Here is a 23,684-nt window from a genome sequence, read left to right on the forward strand (position 1 = left end):
ACAAGCCTCCCAGGTGACTCGTTCCACGGGTCAAGGGTGCAGTTGCGGATTTAAACGTTCATTTTCTCTGGTCCGTCTGAGCTCTTAAACTTCTAGTAGGGTGTGCCTCTCGATAGCACCTTTCACCCGAACTGCCCGTCCAGACGGGACCAGTCTGGAGGCTTCCTGAAAGGGCGATGCTCGCAGACAGACCAGGGTGTGACCGCCGCTCCTAAATCTTACGAGAAACTGGGTGACTTTGCGTAACCTCGGGGGGGCCTGGGGCTCCATCTATAAACTACCTAAAACAGCACCATCGTCTAGGAGACGCTCCTAACTGATGACGGGATTACTGTTGAACCTACTATTTCATTTGATTCCAGTATAAAAATAATGGCAAGAAAACACTGCTACTGTCAGAAATTAAGTCACTTGTCACTCGATTAAAGCCATCCGACTTGAGAAAAGAACAAGATTAGAACACCAATCTTCCAACTAAGAATTCTGGTTCCTTCCAGGAGAGAAGCCTGTTTCTACGGTATCAAGAACATGTATTCGAAAATGAAAAGTTACATTTCAGCACCGTCACGCTACTTCTGTAAGTGAAAAACCATCTTCTTCAGAAATGGTTGAGGCTACATGGAAATTTCTCAATGGTAGCTCCTAGTAAAAATGAAACCCCCAAATAAGCGCATTTACCTATTATCTCAACTGGACTATTTCCACTAAGTGCAGGAATAGTTGAAACGAAAACACAACTCCTTTATTTTTAAGCTTTATTTTATCACCCTTATCAAACACACATCAGAAAGCATATCAACAGTGCATCTTACGGTAAGTCAGTTTACAACAAAACTGAACAAGGCAATTGTGTTTACAGAAAAAGTTTTCGGCAAAAAACTGTACGCAACACGGTCCATTGAAACGCAGTGTCCATACTTTTTAGGTATATAGGAAAGTGAAAAATAAAAGTTCTTTGCTACTCAGCAAGAAAAAACAAGTTTAAAAGACTTGAGTAGGAATCAGGAATTTAGGGATTTCAGAAAAGGACTTCTTGGTACTGATACACATCTACATTTATAGTCCCATTTAGTTATTAAAAGAAAAAAAAAAACAAACCAAAAACAAAACCCAACCAACAAAAACTCACAAATAATAAGACATCACCAAGGACAGGGAACCACAGTGCCAAGAAATGCCAAGACCGATATGCTACTGAAAACCTGGTAGAAATGTTACAGACTGTTCACCGTGTGCTGTAATATCCTTGTCGATCCGAGGTGGAGGTAAACCAACAGGAGAGGATACTCCTTTTAACTGGCTTTGGTTTGAGTGATCTTTCACATTCTGTCCCACCAAACCTTCTTATCCAAAACACGGCAAGTGCAGATTTCTGAGGGAAAAGAGTAGCAGATGATAACCTTCACAACCGACCACTCCAGTGCCGATAGGGGAAGCCATCAACTGTTAAAATCTATTGATCGTGATTGGATTTCGAAGAGTGACCAAGGGGTAACAAAGACGGAGCCCTTTTTGGGAAAAAATATCCCTTCTGCCCCACATTTGACACTGGTAAGAGGATATAAAGGAATGTTAAACCATTTAAGATTTTCTCGATAAAGACTTAAGAGTGAAAGAGTCAATCCTGCTGGAAAAGACAGAACAGCTTCACTCTGCAGAGTAAGTATTCTACAGAGATGCAGCTTAACTTTGTTTTTTAATTATAATAAATAATCATGACTTACTTCCATAAGGTGCTAGAACGCTGCGGCTGGTGCATACTAATACCCCCCGTACCCAATGTGCAAAGGGAAATGCAGAGATGCTTAATCCCCGGTTTCTTTCCGATCCTTGATCTGCATGACTGTCGATGTATATCAAAAACACAAAAACTGGAGTTTAAATATTGGTTTTTAAAAATTAAGCCAAACTGAATATGGATATTTAATCTGGGTTGATAAACTCTAAAAATAATTTTCTGGGGAGACAACGATGAGGAATGTGTAGGAAAGGCAATGTTCTATTCTATGCTACAAGCACCACACCTGGATTTTCCAAAATAAATGATCACTTTTAGATCATAAGCTATATGGGAGATTACTAATACCAGTAAGGAAGCCATTTTCCTCCCCTCACCTCTTTTATTCCTTTTCTTTCTCTTCTTGACTCTTAAATTTGGCAGATTTCTGACAACCCACGCTAACAAAATCACACAGCGATACAGAATTCCAATAACCGAAGAGATTCTGCGTCCGTACGCATAATTTACAACACCTCACCACGTCTGCTTTTAACACAGTCCTGACTTTGTGAGTACCAGTAAGAGGGGAGCCTGGAAGGGAAGGCAGCTGCAAACTGGGAGACAGTGACTGGATATAATTCTCTTGCTGACAGTCAAGAGTCTAACAAAATAAGCTCTCTTCTGCACAACAAGGATTAATGGTCGGGTAAGGCAAGTAAGATAGAATGCTTCTCTTTGCCTCTAAATGAAAGTACTGGGAACCTAGGTCATAAAACACACCCCAGTTTCCTTTAGGGTACTGTGGAAGTTACTCTGTTGAATAGGAAATAACACCCGGGCAGTCATCTGATCAGTTTCCCATGAATCCCAGCATTTATGGGGATATAAACATAACCGCATGATTACGACAACTCTCTGAAAAGCGCAAGCAGAGCGAATTTAAAACATTAATCCTCATAAGCAATATAAGGGACAACGAAAGTGCTGAGCTGTATATAGGAAGATGAATAAAAACTTTACATCAGGAAAACAAAAGTTGCATAAACTCTCTATCTTATATCCTGAAGATCACCTTAATTACCACCTATAAAATATACAATTTCCTAAATGCTCTCTGGTTTATAGATATTTCTTTTATAGCCCATTTCTCCTATAAAATTGCAGCAAAAATAGTTACAACTGTTTATCTCCTTCTTAAATATCCACAGTACCTGTTGATTACATGCCACTGTGTCAATCTACTGATCATCCTACAATTAAAAACAACAGTGAAAAACACTGAGGTGGGAGAGGTGGCTAAGGGAACAAAACACAACGTCCTGCAGGATCAGGCAGAGAAGCAGCTAACCTTAAACCAAACAAATTCTTCAAATTTCTGGATACTCTAAAAATGGAAATATGCGTGTTCCCCTGTAACTAAGAAAATGTAACTTATCCAAATACACCACAAGAGGTTCAGAAGAGTTCCACGTTATAGAGACTCAACATCTTCCCACTCATGGTGAAAGCTTACTAGCAACACTCACTTGGAAGGAGTACCATCTCAAGTAAAGGTGCCTTACTGAGCACCTGAAGAAGAAATGGAAATCCCTTTGAGCTAATCATGACCAAAAGCTGGTCGGCGTGTGACCATACCTGCCAGGAAATAAATTCTATCAGAGAGCGAGAGCAGTAAGATTTGAAGAAGGAACCTAGCGTTAAAAATGGAACGAGGTCCCAGGAAGAATTAGATTCTGCCAGCTAACTCTGGCTGTCCATCATATGCAATATTGGGGGGGAAAAATCAAATATGAATAGTTTCACACATACATAAAAAGGTAAATCGAGGACATTCTGGACTTTTATACTATGTGACTCCATCCAAAAGTTCTTCCAAGGAAAAGGCAGAGGTGCAAGAAATTAGCATCATCTGGGAGCTTTCACCCAAATGAGTTTTAATATTTTCCAGGAAACACAAGGCACTTGCTTAATTCTTTGACTGTCTACACACCCACCAGACTAAAATTTAGTCGTGATAGGATTCCATCTGTACCCTAATCTGAGTAAAGCCACCTAGCATGGACCCTTGCATAAAACTCTAGGGGAAACACACAGTGAGAGTGTCTCTCCCACACCCTCACCCAGTAACTATGTTATTGCAATTACCATCAGTTCCTCTGGCGCTGATTTTCATAATAAATTACACCAACTGAAATGTCATGCTGCGGAGGAAAACGGACGGTGGAAATGATGTAAGATACGCCTAATAAAGTCAGAACACAAGACCTGAGAAGAAAATGATGACAAAATGGGAGTTCCCTGCATCTGATGAACACACCCAAAGGAGCCAGGAGGCAGCACCAGAGTGCCAGGACTGTTTCGGTTATTCCAGAAGGGTAACTGATGCCCTGAGCAGGGGGTAAGCCCAGCGTGATAAAACCGAAACAAACCTTATGGCCATAGTCTCTCTTCGACTTCCTCCACCTGGCAGCACGGTTTCTGGCAGCCAGCACTCCCTATCACAAATCTGCTCAGAGGTTAAAATATCAGTAGAAGGAACATGAATCTAGAAGGCAAGTTAAGAATTCAAGGATATTTTTTTCCTTTAAAGGTTAATTTAACGTATCTCCGCACGCTTTAGCAGCTGGAGTACCAAAAGGAAGGCAATACTTGTCTCAGCGAAAACAAGGGAAAGGAGGAGCAAAACTGTATTTTACGGTTTTTGTTCTAAAAGCAGCCAGTTTGGGCTCAAGGCGGAACAGAGAGGGAATGTCTCTACAGAGTTGCTACACGGATGGCCACAAAAAAGGGGAGACATCCAGTGGTAATAAGGGCAATCTCTTACTGCAAGAGGGCAACTTTAAAATGCAGCCAATTATCTTTTAACGAGGTGTGTCTGAGTCCACCTGCTCTCCTAGAAAGAGAGCATTCAAGTTTTCAAAGTGGCTAGCTGGCCACCTCCCCCAAATGTTTCCAAAGGACCAAAGATTTCCTCCAGAATAATCAGTTTCTATGTCTTTTCTGGGCCAAGAGTGTATCGTGACGACACCACAGAATAATGAGGAACCAGCAAGGCAAGAGGGAAGGAAGCAGAGACACTAACTTAGGGAAAGAAAAACTACCTGAGATAAAATTTGTCCGAAAGAGTAAGGTTTAAGTGACAAAAAGCCGCACCTCTTTACCCTACCTCTCAAAAAGAAAATTCCTAGGTTTTTAATAACTTTGAGGAATCAAAATGTGTGTATATATTTCACCCTTAAAGAATCATAAAAATCACATCTTTTGATAATATTTGGTTCAGGTTTGAGAAAGACAGTAAGATTAAACTTCTTACAGTATCGGGGGAGGGAGGGAGAATCTGCAAACGTGATCTTTGGTAGCAATGGGCTAAAAGCTATAAAATCACAATTTACATCACAGGAGGCATCTTTTTTCAATTTGGTGGCTTTAATATAAAATATTTAATTCAATGCACGGTACTCAGGCTCATCAACTAGTCCCTTGGCCCCCTGAAAATCTAGTTAGGATCTTCCGTAATAAAATTCTACAGTGTCAAACACTACATATAGGTATGAATATATCGGCAATAAGACGACGAAGAATGCCGTGACATTCAGCATCACGACGCTAGCAGCACGTGGCGTCACTAAGCTTAGAAGCCTCCCTGCAGTTCATTTGTGAGGGTTTCTTCTTTGTGGGGGTGGAAGCGGAGGAGAAAGGTACAGGTGCCGACCTGGGATGCCTGCTCTTAAAAGATTCACTTGTATTCCATGTTCATCGGTATGCACAGAAGGACCTGGCGTTTTTAATCACCACGGAAGCTGCTACCCACATAAACATTTATGTTTTAGGAAAGTTTACTTTCCAGAGTACTGGTTATCCTCTCTCGAACTTGCATTTGAAAACAAACCAGCTAATCAATTTCTGAGACGGCCAGAATGAAAAACCACGCATCTTCCTTCTAAGGGCACTTACAATTTAATCTTCCCTTGGGGACGATGCCACAAGGCCTTCAGGCAACTCATAAATCCGCCTCTTTATACCAAATTCGGCTTCATAATAAACATTAAGGGAGAGTCCTGAATAATTATGATAACTGTAAATAACTCAAATGTCAAATAGCAAGTGTTTGAATAGGGTAAAAGAATCCGTCCTCTAAAATGTAAATTCTTAGCTGGGCTCTCGTTAACACACACAGACTGTACGAAGCGGCTTCCAGCAGGGAAAGATATTAAAGGCTTTTTCCTTAGGAAAAAACATTTTTAATTTCATTTAGATAAGGAAACAAGAAAAAAATTCATAGCCTGTATCCTTGTTTTTGTTTTTTGTTTTGTATAATCAGTGCTTTAAAAAGGTTTCCCAAGTTTTAAACCTTTAAAGTCAACCTAGCATAACATGGGAGGAATCCATGATTACAACTCCTAAAACCACGTAATCAACCCATGTCCACGAAAGCGTGCACGCTGGCATCCTGTGCTCAGGGGCACAATGGATTGCTGTGAATCCTTTCGTGAATTCTTGATGAGTTTTTCTTCCTTTCTCCCTCCATCTTATGAGAGCTACACCTTTCCTAACTTCCCTGCAGTCAGAAGCCAGACGGTCTGGGACGCCACCCCTCTGGCTTTTCTTCGACCACGGAGGCAGGCAAAGATGGGTGAAAAGGAAAAGTAGTAGAGGGAGGGCGATGGCAGAGAAAGAGAGGAAGGAAAACAAGAATCCCGGATTATCCCCTTTCTCTTTGCCTAGTTTTTTTCTTTCCCTTTCCCTTCACTGAACATCTAATTCTTTCTTTTTGACCCACTTCAATTTCCAGCATAGTAAACAGAACTCGATCTTGAAAAATCTTACAATGATCACAGGAGATTCAGTACAGAAAAGATGAGCTAATACAGGTTCTAAAGGAGCCCGGAGGAGGGGGCAAGATACGCGTAGCAAAACTTTTGCTTCGTTCCAACCAATTTAAGAGTTTCAGTGTAACCCAGTCTAGACTCATTTGTTCTGAGCCTCTCAGGAATGAACTATTTTCTCATTTACATTCTATGAGACCAACTCTCAAAAAACATATGTCCTAAGTCTTACAGACATGAAACAGCTAGGAAAGAGACAGGTACAGACTGTATGAGCTCACAAGACTCACACTAGAAAGCACGCCGACTCAAATCTCCTCTAGTCTTTCATTCCCGCACACTCACTCAAACATACAAACTAGACATAAAAATTGTGCAAGATCAAGCATCAGCTTTCTATTTTAAAAGCCTTAATTAAAAAAAAAAAAGTAGATAGGCTCACTGCAGTTTCTTTAAAGGAATATTCAGTACTACAGTACTCCTTTAAAAAAATTCGTAACTCAGTGTTAAGAACACAGTAGGTAATTGCTGCTGGACAATCACTTGACAATTACTGGGAACATCCAGTGCCAGCTATGAGTATCAGTGATAAGGAAGAACCACCTGACAACATAAAGGAATAATCTGGAAGTGATGTCACCGACTCTAACAAACTTGTTAATATTCACTATGACATGATATTATTCATCCTTGCTTCACGATCATGTGGAATAATTAGTATCTTTTTAGGTTACATACTGAAGAGCAGCACTTGGCCTACTGCACAAAACAAAAGGTTGCCCATATGGATGCTCTAAAACCCCTCAATGTATAGCTGAGAGGTCTTGTCCTACTCAGTGCCAAATGTTTGCAAGGCAGTCATTGCTTGAGCACGTTAGTAGGATTAAATAAATGTACAAAGTATTCCCTTAAAATGGTAAGGGGGTACTTCTGCATTCAGATGTAGAATACAATAACCCAGGAAATGGAGGAGAAACAGGAAAGAGTCCTCAGGTTACTGATTAAAGCAAAGTTTGGTACAGATATCCCCTCTTGTAGGCACTCAGCGGGTAGAATGTGGCCACAACAAACTTCCCATCAAACATCCTTCCAGTCAGCAATTTCTGAGCAGCTTTGGAATCACCGGCATTGGCATACTCCACAAAGACCTGTAAGAGGACACAGAAAAGTGGCTTCATTCCCATCAAGACTGCTTTACAACAGGGCTTCTTCAACTCTAGGGAACACGCACGGATCATTTAGGGCACACATAGGGATCACACCTTGTTACAACGCAGACGTGGTTTCTGGCGCTCTAAGGTGGGCCTGAGTCTCTACAACAGACTCCCAGGGGCGCCCGGGTGGCTCAGTGGGTTAAGCATCCAACTCTTGATTTCAGTTCAGGTCATGATCTCATGGTTTGTGAATTCAAGCCCCACACTGGGCTCTGTACTGACAGTGCAGAGCCTGCTTGGGATTCTCTCTCTCTCCCCCCCTCTCTCTGCCTCTCCCCCATGCACTCTCTCTCAAAATAAATAAATAAAGGGGCGCCTGGGTGGCTCAGTTGGTTAAGCATCCGACAGGTCATGATCTCATGCCCTGTGAATTTGAGCCCCACATCGGGCTCTGTGCTGAGAGCTCAGAGGCTGGAGCCTGCTTTGGTTTCTGTCTCCATTTCTCTCTGCCCTTCCTCCACTTGCTCACTCTCACTCTCTCTCTCAAAACACTTAAAAAAATATCTTAAAAATAAATAAATAAAATAAACTTTAAGTAAATAGACTCCCAGGTGATGCCAATGCTGCTGGTCCACAGACCACATTTTTGAGCACGGTTTAGAATATTTCCCTAACTCAGTTCCATTCAGAAAAATCCACAGAAGACAAGTTGGGTGAAAAGTGTACATCCGTTTGCCATGTTCAGAGGCCAAAGAGAGGGCCGAACAGCCCGGAGACCAGGTGTGCTCCCGCGGCATCTCAAAGACAACCTACGCGTTCAGAAGCGGCGGGAGGAAAACCTGGTCACGATACCTACAAGACTCGTAGGAACCGTGACTACAATAGGGAAGAGTTTAAAACTAGATAATTTCTTTTTCCAGAGCCTCAGATTTCCTAAGACAGGTAGAGGATACAGCCTAATAACTTATGTTCTTTTTGATGATCCAAAGTAAAAGTTACTGGGAGACAAAATAATTTGAAGTGACATGTCCTCAATTACCCATGAATTTCTGAACCAGAAAAAGAACAGCCTCATCCTCCTCTCGCTCATTTGTTAAGTCAACAGTCTTCAAACCGGGGTGCGAGCATCCTAGACACTCAGACTCTCAAAGGGAAACCAAAAATAGGCCATCTGAAGGAAATCAATTTCCAGAGTCTCAGCATTCTTATACCTGCTCCTAAAATTGGATCCACCAAGAAGTTCAAGGCAGATTCTCCTTTTCCATTTCCCCTTTCCACTTGACAAAGTTGCTTCGGAAGGGTATAGAAACCTCCAGGGCATGAAAAGAGACAATTCCAAATATAGTACGTTTGAACCGAATCTTCCTCCATGGGTAAACAAAGCACTATGCCCAGCCTGTGACTGCTCACTCCCCCCCCCCCCATTTTTTTATGTTTATTTTACTTGTGAGAGACAGACAGACAGACAGACAGACACCCAAGCAGGCTCCATGCTGTCGGCACAGAGCCCACTGTGGGGCTATGAAGCCATGAGATCATAACCTGAGCCGAAACCAAGAGTCAGACACTTAATGGACTGAGCCACCCAGGCACCCGAGTACCAGTTAGCTCTAGCGACACAAGCCTTTTCATTGAACACAAAAGAAAGTGAAAAGATGACGTCCAATGACAATGCAGCTCTTCCTGACTTTTTGTAACCTGATTCTCAGTAACTTCCGAGTGCACACACCAGCGTTCAGTGAGCAGACGTGCACGTCCAGAAGGAGAGCCATGCTCTCTGTGATGCTCCTGGCTTCACAGATAACCGACCTCCAGTTTTACACATTGCAACATTTCAAACTGAAGAGGAAAAACATTTTTATAATTTACTATGAAATTAAATAATTATATCAATTTAATCTTGACTACTTTTTCTAATTACAAGACGCATTCCATAGTTTAGATTTTAGTGACTTTTACAACATTCTTTAAAAAAACAAACGGTATTGTTAGTTTGAATCGATTATTTGAATGAAGACTGACTTTGCCAACCAGGTAACAGACGTATCAATAACCTACAGAAGTTCCACCCGAGATTCCACGAGTCTATCGGCTGTTTTCATTCTCCTCTAAATGTCAGTGAGAGCTTGTTAACACAGCATATTTCCTCTCGCTGACGAAGATCTGTTTTTTCCATATCATCTGAAGGCTGGATACTTCTTACCCAAAAACATTCTTCCTGTTTCTCTATTCTGTGCCTTCCATCTCATACTGACCGCTGAAGTTCATGTCGAGTCAGATCATGTTAGCCCTTAATTCAAAATCTCCAAAGACCTTCCCCGCCGGTTTAGAGTAAAGGTGTCTGGAGTCCCACGAGGCTCACTGCCCCTGATCCGCACCTCCGTTAAGGCAGAGGTGCTGTAATGCCCCCTCTTTCTCACTCTGCTGGAACTACACCAACCTCCTCAAACCTGCCAGGCAAGTTCAGGGCCTTGAAACTTGCTGTTCCCTCTATCTGGAACTCTTTTTCCTCATCCCCTTTGTCTTTCAACTCAAATGTAACTTCAGCTTGCCCCTCCCTACCACCCAACAGAAAACTGCACCCCCCGACACACACACACACACACACACACACACACACACACACACACACAGCACTCCTTAAACCTCTTCTCCTTAGACCTTTTCTCCACAGCACTTATTGCTACATATCCTTGTGTCTGGTTGTATCACTATTGTATCCCCGGGCCTAGAACATAATAATACATGCTCAATAAATACTCCTTGACTACCAAACAGCAATGATGCATTCAGTATGCTCCTGACCCTGAAAGAGATAAATGTTGTTACTACTACCTTGGCAATGATTTTTCACTAAGATCAGAGCGAAATGTCTTTCATTTCTTTTTTCAGTTGCCAAGAATTTTCATGTAATATTGAACCAAAAGATAAAAATAATCCAGGAGCGCCCGGGTGGCTCAGTTGGTTAAGCATCCGACTTAGGCTCAGGTCATGATCTCACAGTTCATGAGTTCGAGCCCCACATCCGGCTCTGTGCTGACAGCTCAGAGCCTGGAGCCTCCTTCGGATTCTGTTTCTCCCTCTCTCTCTCTGCCCCTCCCGTGCTCGCACTCGGTCTCTCTCTCTCAAAGATAAGTAAAAACATTAAAAAAGAAATTTAAAAAAAAATCCACAACCAGAGGTGACTTCACCCAGCAGGGGACATGTGGCAGTGCTGAGAGACACTTCTGATTGCCACAGCTGCAAAGGGGGGTGGGAGGAAGGCATCTGTTGGGTAGAGGGTTGGGACGCTGCTAAATACCTATAGTGCACGTGACAGCTCGCCCCACAAAGGACTATGCAGCTCACGCGTCAATGGCGTCGAGGCTGAGAAACCCTGAATAGAATAATCCTCTGTTCCAGAAAAGCAGAAATACTACAGGTAGAAGAAAGATCTTCAAAAGACTTCTCTAATAATCTTAGTCAAAAATTTCTGAATCGTAGTTTTAGCCTGTACATTGCATAGATGAAAAAACTAAGGATCATCATCACCAAGCTGGTCACACGGAGACTGGAACTCAGGTTTCAGGATTCTCGGGCGGTGAACTTTCCTTCTTTAAATTGGCACCAATAATTCCATTATAATGAGACCCTAACCTAAATGGTTTCCTCACCCTACCTAATCGGAACAAAGTAGGCCACGGTATTTCTGTAGCTGACCGTGACCTAAATTAGCCTATGGTACAGCTCGTGTCACTGGTGCTCACAACGGCTCAAAAGTAGATTTGATACTTTTGAAGAAAAAAGTTGTAACTGATTTAAAAAAAAAATGCACACCTAGTGCAGAACCTTTGGAAAAAAGCAAAAAGTATAAGAAAATAAGAACATCCATAATGCAAAACTCAATTTCTAGCAACGTTTCTGGGTGCATCTTTCGACAGAACTAAACAACATTTGTTCAGAATTTTAGTAATCTCTGAGTAATTCTGAAATTATGAAAACGTCCACTTACTTGTCCCCTGCCAGGATTTTCCTTTGGAACAAGAAGAGAGACCACTGGTCCATATTTTTGACACTCCTCTTTTACATCTTCTACAACATCTGATTATGAAAACACATTACAGTAACCACATTGCTGAATTACTAAGCACTCATTATTTAAAAACTTTAAATCATCAAAGAATTCAGGAATCCGTATGTAAGTAATGAGGTCATTTTCTACACCTTCTAAAATTAAGCTTAAGGATAATATAAACTCAAAGCATTTAATACGTCCCACTTTTCCAATTGCTTTTTTCTTCCCCTTCCTGAAGACAACAAAAATTATCAGTTTCTTCTGTATCCTTCCCTAAATATTATTAAACTTATACAAGCAAATATGATCATATATGCTTCTTTTCGAAGTAAAAAATTCCAATCTTGCCTTTTTTTTGAAGTTCATTTTGAGAGAGAGAGTGAACAAACAGGGAAGGAGCAGACAGAGAGGCAGAGAGAAAGAGAGGCAGAGAGACAGAGAATCCCAAGCAGACTCCACACCAGCAGCATGGAGCCCGATGCGGGGCTCAAACTCACAAACCGTGAGATCACGACCGGAGTCGAAATCAGAAGCTTACTGACTGAGCCGCCCAGGTGCCCTCACTGTGTGGTTTTAATGAGCATTTCAGCAGATGAGAATGAAATATAGGAGACCGACTCACATACCCTTTACTATAGTATCCAACTATATCCTTTACCGGGATAACTGGGCCGACTTGTAAGAGCTGTGTTAAGAGCTATTAAGTTAAATAATTTTTCCCTTTATTCTCTTGATTTGGAATCTCGATCTTAATCCTGATTTGGAATTTATTTTGGTCTAAAGGGGAAGGTTTAAATCCAACGTCCTGTCCCACTCCCACCCAGATTCCAAGACAGTTGTCCCCAGACATAGGATTTCTAGCTAAGCAAATTTATCTAACACTAGTGAGCGTTACCTGATGACGACCTTACTAATCAGAGCTAACAAAGGTATTTAATGCTACTATGTTGTCTGAGTTCATGAGATTCTTAAACACTAAGATTTAATAGCAACGTGTAAACACTCGATGTATTTATGTGCAGGAATAAAGTGTTATACAACAAAATACAAAGAAAAGAGGAGGCATAATATGCCCAAGATATATTCAAGAAAGCCCAAGCCTGAGTTTTACAAACAAAATTAGGAGACGGAAGTAGGTGCTGAAGACAGTAAGTAGATCGGCACGAAGGACGTAAGTGGTATTACCAAGAGATTAGTTAGAGCCCCTGGTACATCATGACCTGATTAAAACAATGTTGAAGGCAAGACTATTCTTTCCGATTAACAGGCATCCTGAAAAGCTGAGGCTGCAGATTCTCACAACTATTACGGATTCAAACAAATTACGCTTGTGTCATTCATCAAATAATGACATATAGCCCAGGGACATAAAATAATTTACCCTTAAAGGCACAGTGTGATCAAGTTAGCTTTATCTGTAACGGTTTTAATTTTCCACAAAGAAAATGTTTACTATGAAACAACTGGTATTTTTAAATTGGGTCCTGCTTGAGCCCATTCACCGCTCTGCTTCCAGAACACTCTTTCTAAAACAGAAGTCTGACTGTATCACTCCCCTATTTTAACTTTTTCATGGCTCTTTAGTGTCTTCAACCAAGCACAAATATTTATTGAGTACTTATTTCATAAGCCAGGGACTGTTCTATCCCTGAGGTATAGGTTCTCTTGTGTCATATTCCAGTGTTACTGTCTCTGGGATAAAATCCAAATTCTTTAACACAGCAAATGAGTTTGCTACAGATCTGTATTCCCGGCTATTTCTTCAGCCTTGATTGACCGCTCCCCAATAAGCATCCTAAGATACAACCACACCAAACAGTTTGTTATTCTCAGAACATGCCACGTTTTCTCTCGTCTCTCACCTTTGTGCCATTTCCTCATCAATCCCTCAACTCTTAGCCAAGCAAGTCCGGTTACTAACAAGGCTCAGCCATCACCTCCATAGAGACACCCTCACGGGTCACTCAACCTGGGTTAAGTACCTCTCCTCTCTGCCTCTGTACACTACCCTACTTTCCGATTTATCAAAACTGTAAGCATTTGTTGACATAAATGTCTCTTGCAGGGGTGCCTGGAGGGCTCAGTCGGCTGGGCATCTGACCCTTGATTTCAGCTCTGGTTATATCTCATGGTTCGTGGGTTCAAGCCCCGCATCAGGCTCTGCGCTCAAGCGCAGAGCCTGCTGGGGATTCTCTCTCTCTGCTCCTCCCCCGTTCGTGCGCGCTCTCTGTCTCTCAAGATAAACAAATAAATATGCTTTATAAGGAGTTAAAAAAGATACGAAAAAAATTAAAATGTAATTTAGGAAGCAGTTACCTTCATACTCCTCTTCATTCTCGAGATAATCATCATCCAGCACATTCAGTAGCCTTAGCACTGGAGTTGGAAGCATCACCAGATCTTCAATATGAGGGGCTGTTGAGGTTCATACAACATGGTTAAGTGTAAACTCCCCCAAATGAATGGATGAACACTAGGCAAAGGAGCATGGGAACAGAATGTAAGTGAGTTCTGGTGTCTGACCGTCAAATGCCCAAGGAAGAAACGAAGACGCAGGCAGCTTACCGAAAGGAATGCTAAAGAAGGGGCTGCACAGAGCCATCTCAGCAGGGATTCTTCTGCCCGGGTCGTCGTGAAGCATGCTAAACACAGACAGGGATCTTTGTGACTATCGTCAAGTCTTATGAAAACGGAACCACTGAAGACAATTCAAATGTCTAATGTTCACCGCAACATTAGCTAAGTCAGCATGGCTTACTGGAGCATTCATCTACAAAATACACGAATGCTATTTGCAAGTAAATGGTTCAATAACTCATGATACATACCTAGGACACAATACTATATTTCGATTTTTTATTATTTTTTGAGAGAGAGCGCACACCCGCAAGTGAGGGAGAAGTAGAGAGGGAAACAGAATCCCCTAGCAGACTCTGCCCCTTAGCACAGACCCTGACACAGGGCTCGAACTCACGAACCGTGAGATCATGACCTGAGCCAAAATCAAGAATCAGACGCTTAACCAACTGAGCCACCCAGTCACCCCCAGATACAACTATTTTTCAAATGGGGGAAGAATGGGAAAAGCATATGCAAAAATAACCATTTTTAGCAATCTTCCTAGAGTATTATTATCCTGAGACTGTTTTAATATAAGGTGGAATAAAACAAATGAGCAATTATAAAATATTCTAACATTCCCCTTGTCCTTAAGAACCAGAATTCCTGACATAGAACGAGAAAGAGATGTGAAATAAAAGTTACATAAAAACTCTGTGGTCTTGAATTTGAATGGGGAATATTCATATGAACTCTGTCCACTTAAAAGGCCTAGAAACAATGACCATCCCGTAGCAATGAGCATCCCCACATAATTTCTTTTAATGTTTATTTACTTATTTTGAGAGAGAGAGAGAGAACGAACCAGCAGGGGAGGGGCAGAGAGAGAGGGGGACAGAAGATCCAAAGCCGGTTGTGCATCGTTTCTCGGCCTTTTGGCTAAGACCAAGCGCAAAGCGGGCTCTACGCTGACAGCAGAGAGCCAGATGCGGGACTCGAACTCACGAACTGCGAGATCATGACCTAAGCAGAAGTCGGACGCTTAACCAACTGAATCTCCCAGGCACCCCTAGCAATGAGTATTCCCAAAACTCAGATTGTGGTTTTAAAATACTACTTCCTACTAAAAGAAATCAGGCTTCTCGGAGAAATGGCTATTTCCAGGTCTGGGGCAGGAAATGTATAAGATGAATTGGGAACATCTTGTTACACCAGATAGCAAGGAAGCTATAAAAGATAATAAGGTCAGGGACACCTCAGTGGCTCAGTTGGTTAAGTTTCCAACTTTGGCTTAGGTCATGATTTCACGGCTTATGAGTTCGAGCCCCACATTGGGCTCTGTGCTGACAGCTCAGAGCCTTGAGCCTGCATCAGATTCTGTCTCCGTCTCTCTCTGCCCTTCCCCTGCTCATGCACTCTCTCTCAAATATAAACATTTCTAAAAAATTGAAAAAAAAAACAAAAAGATAATAATGTCTGCAAAATCCAATTTACACATGCTGACATTCATCAAAGATGGGCAATTTTAGCTTCAATTAGGATAAGAACTGCAATGGGTTGCAGTTACCAAATAATGATACTTTGAACTTTCAAAAGGGAATGATCCCCTTTGGAGGATGACAGAGAATCAACGCATTAGGAAAACCAGTGAATAGAGAATCAAGCGTTTACTTTGTCTTTGGTTAACCAAATGAAGCAGGAAGGACAGAATAAGAACATCAACATTCTACAAACCCTAAGAAAGTAATGGATCTGAGCATTGAATGGTAGGTAATAGTTTCTAATAGCTACGTTATGCGCCTCCTTAATGAAAAAACACAATACTATCTGTAGTCTTGCTCCCCCCCACACACCAAAATCAACCCTCTAGATACAACTACCAATTTACAAGAAAAAAACAGATATTCATTAAACTATACCAGGGTAACACTGTCAGCAAAATGCAGACTGTGGACAGCTATAGCAAGCCAACAACCCAATAAATAAGGGAACAACAAGTAAATAAGGAGAAAGTGGGGTAGGAAATGGAAAAGGACCTTTCAGATTAAAAGAAACTTAAAAAGGATTTTTTTTAGAAGAGCAGCACTAAACCATAGTGTTTAAAGATGCATACTATAATGAAAACAAGGACGTAATTGCCATAATAGTCAGGGTAGTGGCTGCTTTCTTTTTTTTTTTAATTTTTTTTTTTTCAACGTTTTTTATTTATTTTTGGGATAGAGAGAGACAGAGCATGAACGGGGGAGGGGCAGAGAGAGAGGGAGACACAGAATCGGAAACAGGCTCCAGGCTCCGAGCCATCAGCCCAGAGCCTGACGCGGGGCTCGAACTCACGGACCGCGAGATCGTGACCTGGCTGAAGTCGGACGCTTAACCGACTGCGCCACCCAGGCGCCCCGGGTAGTGGCTGCTTTCAAGGAGGAAGAAGGGTTTAAGATTAGAATGGGGACAGAGGATTTCTGGGGTAGCTAGCAAAGTTCTATTTCTTGACCTCAATGATAGATACAACAGTATTCCTAAGAATTCATTAGGTTACACATTTGTTTTCAATATCTGTGTTTTATCCTACAATAAAAAAGGTTCAAATAATTTGCATGCGTACATAGCAAAATATGTGGAAAAATACCGAAGAGAAATACACCAAGTGCTAACACTAGAAAGTAGGTTTATAATTTTTATTTTGCTGATCACAATTCTCTGTAGCTTCCAAATTTAGTACTTGCTTGTACAATCAAGGGGAAAAACATCCCAAAGTCAATACCAGAACTGACATGATCTGATCTGACTTCCAAGTCACAATGTATTACACAGTCTCACAATGCCACCTTTTCTACGAAAAATGCAACTTGTAAATCTAATACCAATCAGATAGTAACAGCTATTTAAAACCAATTTGTAAAACACACACACACACACACACACACACACACACACACACACACACACAAGTGCAAGTAAAATTGTAAGTCCTTATCTGGGTAAATTCTGTGGACTGTAATGTTAATTTCCTGGTTTTGACATTACACTACAGTTACGTAAGATGTTACCACTGGGGGAAACTGGGTGAAGAGCACACAGACCTCTTTGTAACATTTTTGCAACTTCCTTTGAATCTGTAATTATTTCAAAATAAGAAGCTGTTAAAAAAAAAAAAAAAAAACCACCAAAAACCCAAAACCTACTTGGAAGGTGGTAGGGTTAATATTCCAAAGAAAGAATACTGACTTGATCAAAAGATCTACTCTTTTGCAACACAGTAATTATCTTGTTCACTTCTGGCCCGTAATGAGAGAAACGTGAAAAACCAACTACCTGATAATACACGTCTTATTTTAAAATATCTAATGTTTTGGACCTACTCAGGAAACAAAACCATTATTTCTGTCCCCACAGTTTTCCACGGTAATTATTTAAAGTATAATGCATAGCTACCTTATTTTAAACACTTTTTGGTTGTCCAAAAGCAAACTCAGTCTTTAGTTAATAAACACTCTCTTTAAAAACCTACTACTTTCGGGGGGCGCCTGGGTGGCTCAGTCGGTTGAGCGTCCGACTTCAGCTCAGGTCATGATCTCGCAGTCGGTGAGTTCGAGCCCCGCGCCAGGCTCTGGGCTGATGGCTCAGAGCCTGGAGCCTGCTTCAGATTCTGTGTCTCCCTCTCTCTCTCTCAAAAATAAATGAATATTTCTAAAAAATTAAAAAAAAAAAACCAGGGGTGCCTGGGTGGCTCAGTCGGTTAAGCGGCCGACTTCAGCTCAGGTCATGATCTCGCGGTCCGTGAGTTCGAGCCCCGCGTCGGGCTCCGTGCTGACAGCTCAGAGCCTGGAGCCTGTTTCAGATTCTGTGTCTCCCTCTCTCTCTCTGACCCTCCCCCGTTCATGCTCTGTCTCTCTCTGTCTCAAAAATAAATAAACGTTAAAAAAAAATTTTTTTTTTAAACCTACTTTCAAAAAGACCCTAGAAGAAACAAACAAAAAACAAACAAAAACCTAATTTCCATCAAGTATACAGGACTGCCAGAGCTACAAGAGGACCGACGTACGGCTGCTGACAAGAGCCTCTACGCGATCACCAGAAATAATGTAAATCCTGTCAGTAAAAGCAAACAAGCAAACAAACAAAAAAACCCACATTCACATAGTACACGTACACATTTAAGAACTTTAAAGTACACATAACGTACCTTTTGATAAGGTCTCTTAGGTGATAGGCTGGAATTGCGGCATTCACCACGGCTTTACTGGCAAATATGTGATCGATAATAGCGGAACTGTTTGCCTAAAAAAAGAGAGAGAAGTCTTCCTTTAGTTATTCCGCTCAGTCTGTATTTACGGAGTACCAGGCACACAGCACTGTACTATTTGGTAGGTAAAACGCAACAGAAAACACTTCTGAGAGCTTACCACCTGAATGTGCGTAACTCTGAGCTTCTAGAGGAGGAACTTTCTTTTCTCTATTCTCAGCACCCAGCATAGTACCCGGCACTCTCTATGAATATTTACTAGATGAACAAACAGGAACAAATGCCAAAGCAACCACATAAGAACACAGTTAAATACAAAGTGACAATGAATGTGTGACAGTTGGGCTGGAGTGTCTTAGTGAGGAGTCTTTAACTGGTTTTCAGATACAAATAAACTATGAAAAGAAAGCAATGTAGTATTTAAAATCTGGATCTGCCATATTCATAGTTTAAATCCTGGGGAACGTTATGAGTTCTCAGAAGGTGGAAGGGTAGACACGAGGAAAAAGGCCTGATAACACCCTTATCGCTAAAATTTTCTGAATACTTACTACAGGCAACATGCTATGCTAAGAAGTGGTATCATTTATTTTTTAACCTCAACACTTCTGTGAGAAAAATACTATTATTATCCTCGATTTACAGAAAGTACACGGTGGTTCAGTTACCCTAAATAACTTAGAAAGCAGCGGAGGCAAGATACGAATAGTCTGACTTCAGAGCCCAGACTCATACTCGTTTGGCAATTTTGCCTCCACAGAAGGTGATTAAAATACAAAATACTGTTTTTATTTAGGAACGGTGAACACGGGATTTTATTAACGCACATCATGCCTCCAACTTGCATACAAAATGCCTGAATGGGACCTAGTTCTGATCAGCTCTGCACCAAGCAGATACAGCCTAGCGGTCTCAAAGACAGTCAAAACTAACACAAGGAATTGATCTGTATCTGGGATAGCACCGAACAAAGACTGCTGAGCCTCTTGACTGTCTGAAAGTACCAACGTGCAACAATGACTCTGGTTTTGCTTGCATGGCAGCATTTTTTGCCAAAAGTAAGCATTAGGTACACCTGCAAGACCATGAAAGCATTCCTTCCAGGGATACTTCCAGAAATAGAAGACTAGGGGTTGAGAAGAAATAAACCCTATGTGGTACAAGAGCCATTCACCAACCATATATTACAAGGTACTCAAAAAACACTTGTTGCAGAATATCAGAACCAATGATTCCTAAACCTGGTATTATTTAGCAACCTCTAGCCTAAAGGGGAATGATACCCTCACAACACTGCAGCCCCACAGTACGTTTGAAAACACAGTGAACTCCTAAGTTACGAACATACATAAAGTTCATTCTTATGTCAAGGATTTGGAATTTAGAACTCATGTTCCCACAACAACAATGCTCTAAGCAGCACTCACTTTACCGGCATAGTTCATATACGGAACGTAAGTAAATCTAAAACACTGTGGAACTGAGCACGTTCAGGACACTAAACTCTGCCTAGGAAGAAGAGTATGGGGCCCAGGTCTGAACACCCAGGCGTACGATCTGCCCCAAGTGGCTATTTATATGTCTGTGCCTCCAGTTTGTCATTTGTAAAAGAATGACCAATATGCTCTCTGATGATCCACACAGAATTGCGAGGAAATTCAGCGAGGCTGTGCATTAAAATACTATGAGGCATTAACTATAAACCTTTACGTAAACATCATTTCACTTATAATGTACTGCTGCATTAGTAATAGTTTAGGACGTAATATAACTAAATTACTAAACAAAAATCCCTTCTGCCTTTTTGGAAAAATGCATGTATTCATTTTATCGAGCACTTTCCTGGTTAGTCTAGGCACCGGGCCCCAGGCTAAGGTCAGCAGCCGTGCAATCCTCACGAGCACATCTGTGTCTAGGAGAATAAACAGTAGCACTTAAGGTACCGAAAACGCAGGAAGAGGAGTACGTGAGAGATGAAGCAAAGAGAGGCCCTGGTGAGACTCATTCTAAACTGCGTGCCTTTAAGTTGGAATTAAGGATCCCAGACGAAAGCACTGGTGCAGTTTACCTTCCATTCCTGAGATCTGACTGTATGTTTCAGTTTCATTCCTGAGAACATTTCCAGTAAAATGATTCCTAGGCTCCAGAGATCCACGGCTGAGGTGCACTCCGTGTCACTCTGCAGGCCGGCCTGGGCCAAGCAATTCTGCAGCTCTGCTTCTGGAGCCCGGTACCCGTCTGTCTGAATATACTTCACATCCTGAAGAAGAAGAGTAAGTATCGCGACCAATAAAAGACTGTTCACTTTCCTGCCATCTCGACCACATATTTACTTCTCTAAACGTGTAATAAACCACTGCCAAACCGAATGCCAACAAATCTGTAGTCCTTGCCGACCCCAGTTATTTGGTTCATTAACCGAGCAGTTCTCACAGGCAAACTGCACGCTTTCCACACAGCTGCTCATTTCTTTAGATAATCTCTTGCCTGTTGGGCACTGCTGATAAATAAGGACACTCTGCAAAGAGCTGACAAACCGTGGAGAACGGAGGGTCTGCCAGAACTGTCACATGCGTTCTGCCATGAGCCCCAACACTGGGGACGCCGGTAACAGTAATGACCTGTTCATTACCCCACCTAACCCAAATACACGTCCTTTTTTTCACATGGTGGCAACGAAATTCTTTTTATTTGCGTGACCCCAAGCCGCTTCAGTATTTTAGAAATATCTCTAAGAGTTAGGGCGCCTGGTTGGCTCAGTTGGTTAAGCTTCTGACTCTTGGTTTCGGCTCAGGTCACGATCTCACGGTGGCGTGGATTCGAGCCCCGTGTGGGGCTCTGCACTGACAGTGCAGAGCCTGCTTGCGATTCTCTCTCTCTCCCCGCCCGTCTCTTTACCCCTTCCTCCCTCCCTCCCCCCACTCTCTCAAAATAAATAAAATTAAATAAAATTTAAAAAAAAAGAAAAAAGAAATACTCTAAGTGTCTACCAAAGCACTCCTATTATTAAAGTATTTCTTACCTGATTGCCTTCTTTGAAGCTAAGTCCAAAGTCAATGAGTTTAAAACATTCATTCTCTGCACTCCACAATATGTTCCGTGGTTTGAGGTCTGCATGGACATAACCCTCATGGTGAAGAAAAGCAAGGGCCTCCAGAACATCCCTGGCACAATGCTGTATCATCCACATAGAACAACCCTGATGACTGGAATATAAAAGCAATTCCGAAACACTGACATCCAGGAGTTCAAGCAACAGACAGCGTGATGGCACATTCGGAGAGAAATGGATTGTAAAAACTCCATACAAAGTCACTAAAAAAAAGAAACAAATTATAATGCTTTCAAAACGAGACTCAGAATAAGTCGCAACACAGATAACTGCAGAACAAATTTGGGATACCCTAGATAAGGAGAACTCTGATGAGCAATCGAGCTTCCACTGTAATTTCTTTTTCCCCAAAATAAGATTTTTTTTTGGCAACCGGATTATTTTAAAATGAGAAAATCTTCAACAGCTCATTACTGTTCAAAGATATTAAAGACGGCACACTAATTCAAACTGTATCACCAAGCATTCAGTGATGGGTGAATATGCACTCAGGGTACCAAGCAAAAACGATTAAAAGTAAAATCCAAATATTATGGACTCTTAAGACAGATGTGACACCATGTGAAAACAAAATTGCAGATTGGTTCTTGATCCAAAACAGCACTCTGGGGGGTACAGGTGAAGGGTAAAGCATTTGACCGCAATATAGTACTCTGTAATCTAAATATTAAAAACAGGATAAACAAATAACATTTAAAAGAGATTTAAAAGATTTTCAAGATGACAACTTAACCTAATCTTGCAAAGACGCAACAAGTCTTTAAGCTTGCAAAAACTACAAAAAAATTTCCCTCTCAAATACCAGGGTTATATACACCATCTAGCAAGCTTTAAAAAAAAAGGGGGGGGGGGGGCAACACTAGTGGTGAAGAAATTCTTCTCCAAAATGGTAACATGAAAAAGGTCACTCTTCAAATTACATATCGATTATGCTTGCCGGGAAGTAAGACATTTATTTATTAGCCAAAGCTCTAACTAACTATATACACTCTGTTAACGTAAGGACAGCCAAGGCTGTTTTCACAGATCGATCATCAGTAATCATTACCTAGCTTACCTGTCTTACATTTTGAATACCTAAATCGTGCAACATAGACTTACCAGGGTAAAAGTATAACGTGTTCCTAATTCTCATACTTCCATAAAGGATCCTATGTTAATACTGAGTCATTTCTCCCAAATCCATGCTAAATACGTACCAGGTAACATCTGTATGAGTTAACAGCATTTATCACAAGCCCTAGGAGTATTTCTCATCTTGCACTGGTATGCGAAGATTCAAAAATTTCCATACAAGACAGGAGACATCTAGCAAAGATGGGCCTCCTTTCGCTAGGAAAGATAACTCTATGCTGGTAAGTGCAGCATTTTCTGATGAGACCCGAAGCAAAGCAGAACTTAACTGAGCATCTATTACGTGACACTGGGCTAAGCAGACCACCAACTCCACCCTCCTGCAGACAGAGTGAAGGGGGATGGGAGAAGGGCCAGGATCGGGGGACGAGAGGGCCAGGCCCACGCCTCCCGCCTTAAGGACGGAAGACGGAACGCCAGGCTGAGAGAGGGGGTGTACCACCGGGCTGGGACCTGGGCAAGAAGGGAAGGGAGGCGGCGACAATTACCGATGTTCCTGTGACCCTGCAATTGCTCCAGCGCCGCCCTCTCTTTGCGGAAACCATACTCGGCGGCCGAGGCCGCAGCGCCGGTGGTTCCGGGCGGTAAGAACTGCTTGAGGGCGCCGGGGGGCGAGCCGGGAGTGCCGCAGCAGCGCACCCGATACACCGAGGCCGAGGAGCCGCTCCCCAGGCGGCTCTGTACCTGCCACAGCCGCCCGAAGGCTTCCAGAAACCGCGGCGGCTCCGCGCCCCACGCGCAGCCGGACCCCGCCATCGGGGCGGACGGAGGGCGCTGGCACGGGAGCTGAGGCGACGCCCGGGGCAGGCCGGCAGGGCCCGCGGTCACATCCCCGCCTGCCGGACCAGCGGCTCCGCAGGGAGGGGCCTGCAGCCGCCTCGC

General features: G+C 42.2%; 1 protein-coding gene across 3 annotated transcripts; it reads right to left on the reverse strand.

The window, feature by feature from the left end:
• Positions 1-738: 738 nt before the first annotated feature.
• UHMK1 (U2AF homology motif kinase 1) lies at positions 739-23,684 on the reverse strand. 3 transcript variants are annotated; one of them, XM_007093051.3, is made up of 8 exons: positions 23,291-23,684; positions 21,579-21,871; positions 20,625-20,816; positions 18,497-18,591; positions 14,320-14,396; positions 14,071-14,169; positions 11,692-11,780; positions 739-7,694 (listed from the first exon to the last, which is right to left on the reverse strand). In XM_007093051.3, the coding sequence occupies exons 1-8, from the start codon at positions 23,556-23,558 to the stop codon at positions 7,548-7,550; spliced, it is 1,260 nt and encodes a 419-aa protein (XP_007093113.2). In that variant the 5' UTR covers positions 23,559-23,684; the 3' UTR covers positions 739-7,547. The 3 variants fall into 3 exon arrangements, with proteins under 3 accessions (XP_007093113.2, XP_042831423.1, XP_042831422.1); XM_042975489.1 differs by lacking the exon at positions 23,291-23,684 and adding an exon at positions 22,868-23,195; XM_042975488.1 differs by lacking the exon at positions 11,692-11,780 and having other exon boundaries at positions 7,581-7,694.

This window comes from Panthera tigris, chromosome F3 (assembly GCF_018350195.1).
Source record: "Panthera tigris isolate Pti1 chromosome F3, P.tigris_Pti1_mat1.1, whole genome shotgun sequence".
Classification (NCBI taxonomy): Eukaryota; Metazoa; Chordata; class Mammalia; order Carnivora; family Felidae; genus Panthera; species Panthera tigris.

Coding starts and splice junctions, on each gene's coding strand:
- UHMK1 (XM_007093051.3), bottom strand. CDS start 23,558: ATGGCGGGGTCCGGCTGCGCGTGGGGCGCGGAGCCGCCGCGGTTTCTG. Junction 18,592..20,624: donor TCAGATCTCAGGAATGGAAG/GTAAACTGCACC, acceptor CTCTTTTTTTAG/GCAAACAGTTCCGCTATTAT. Junction 14,397..18,496: donor CTAAGAGACCTTATCAAAAG/GTACGTTATGTG, acceptor GTCTGTGTTTAG/CATGCTTCACGACGACCCGG.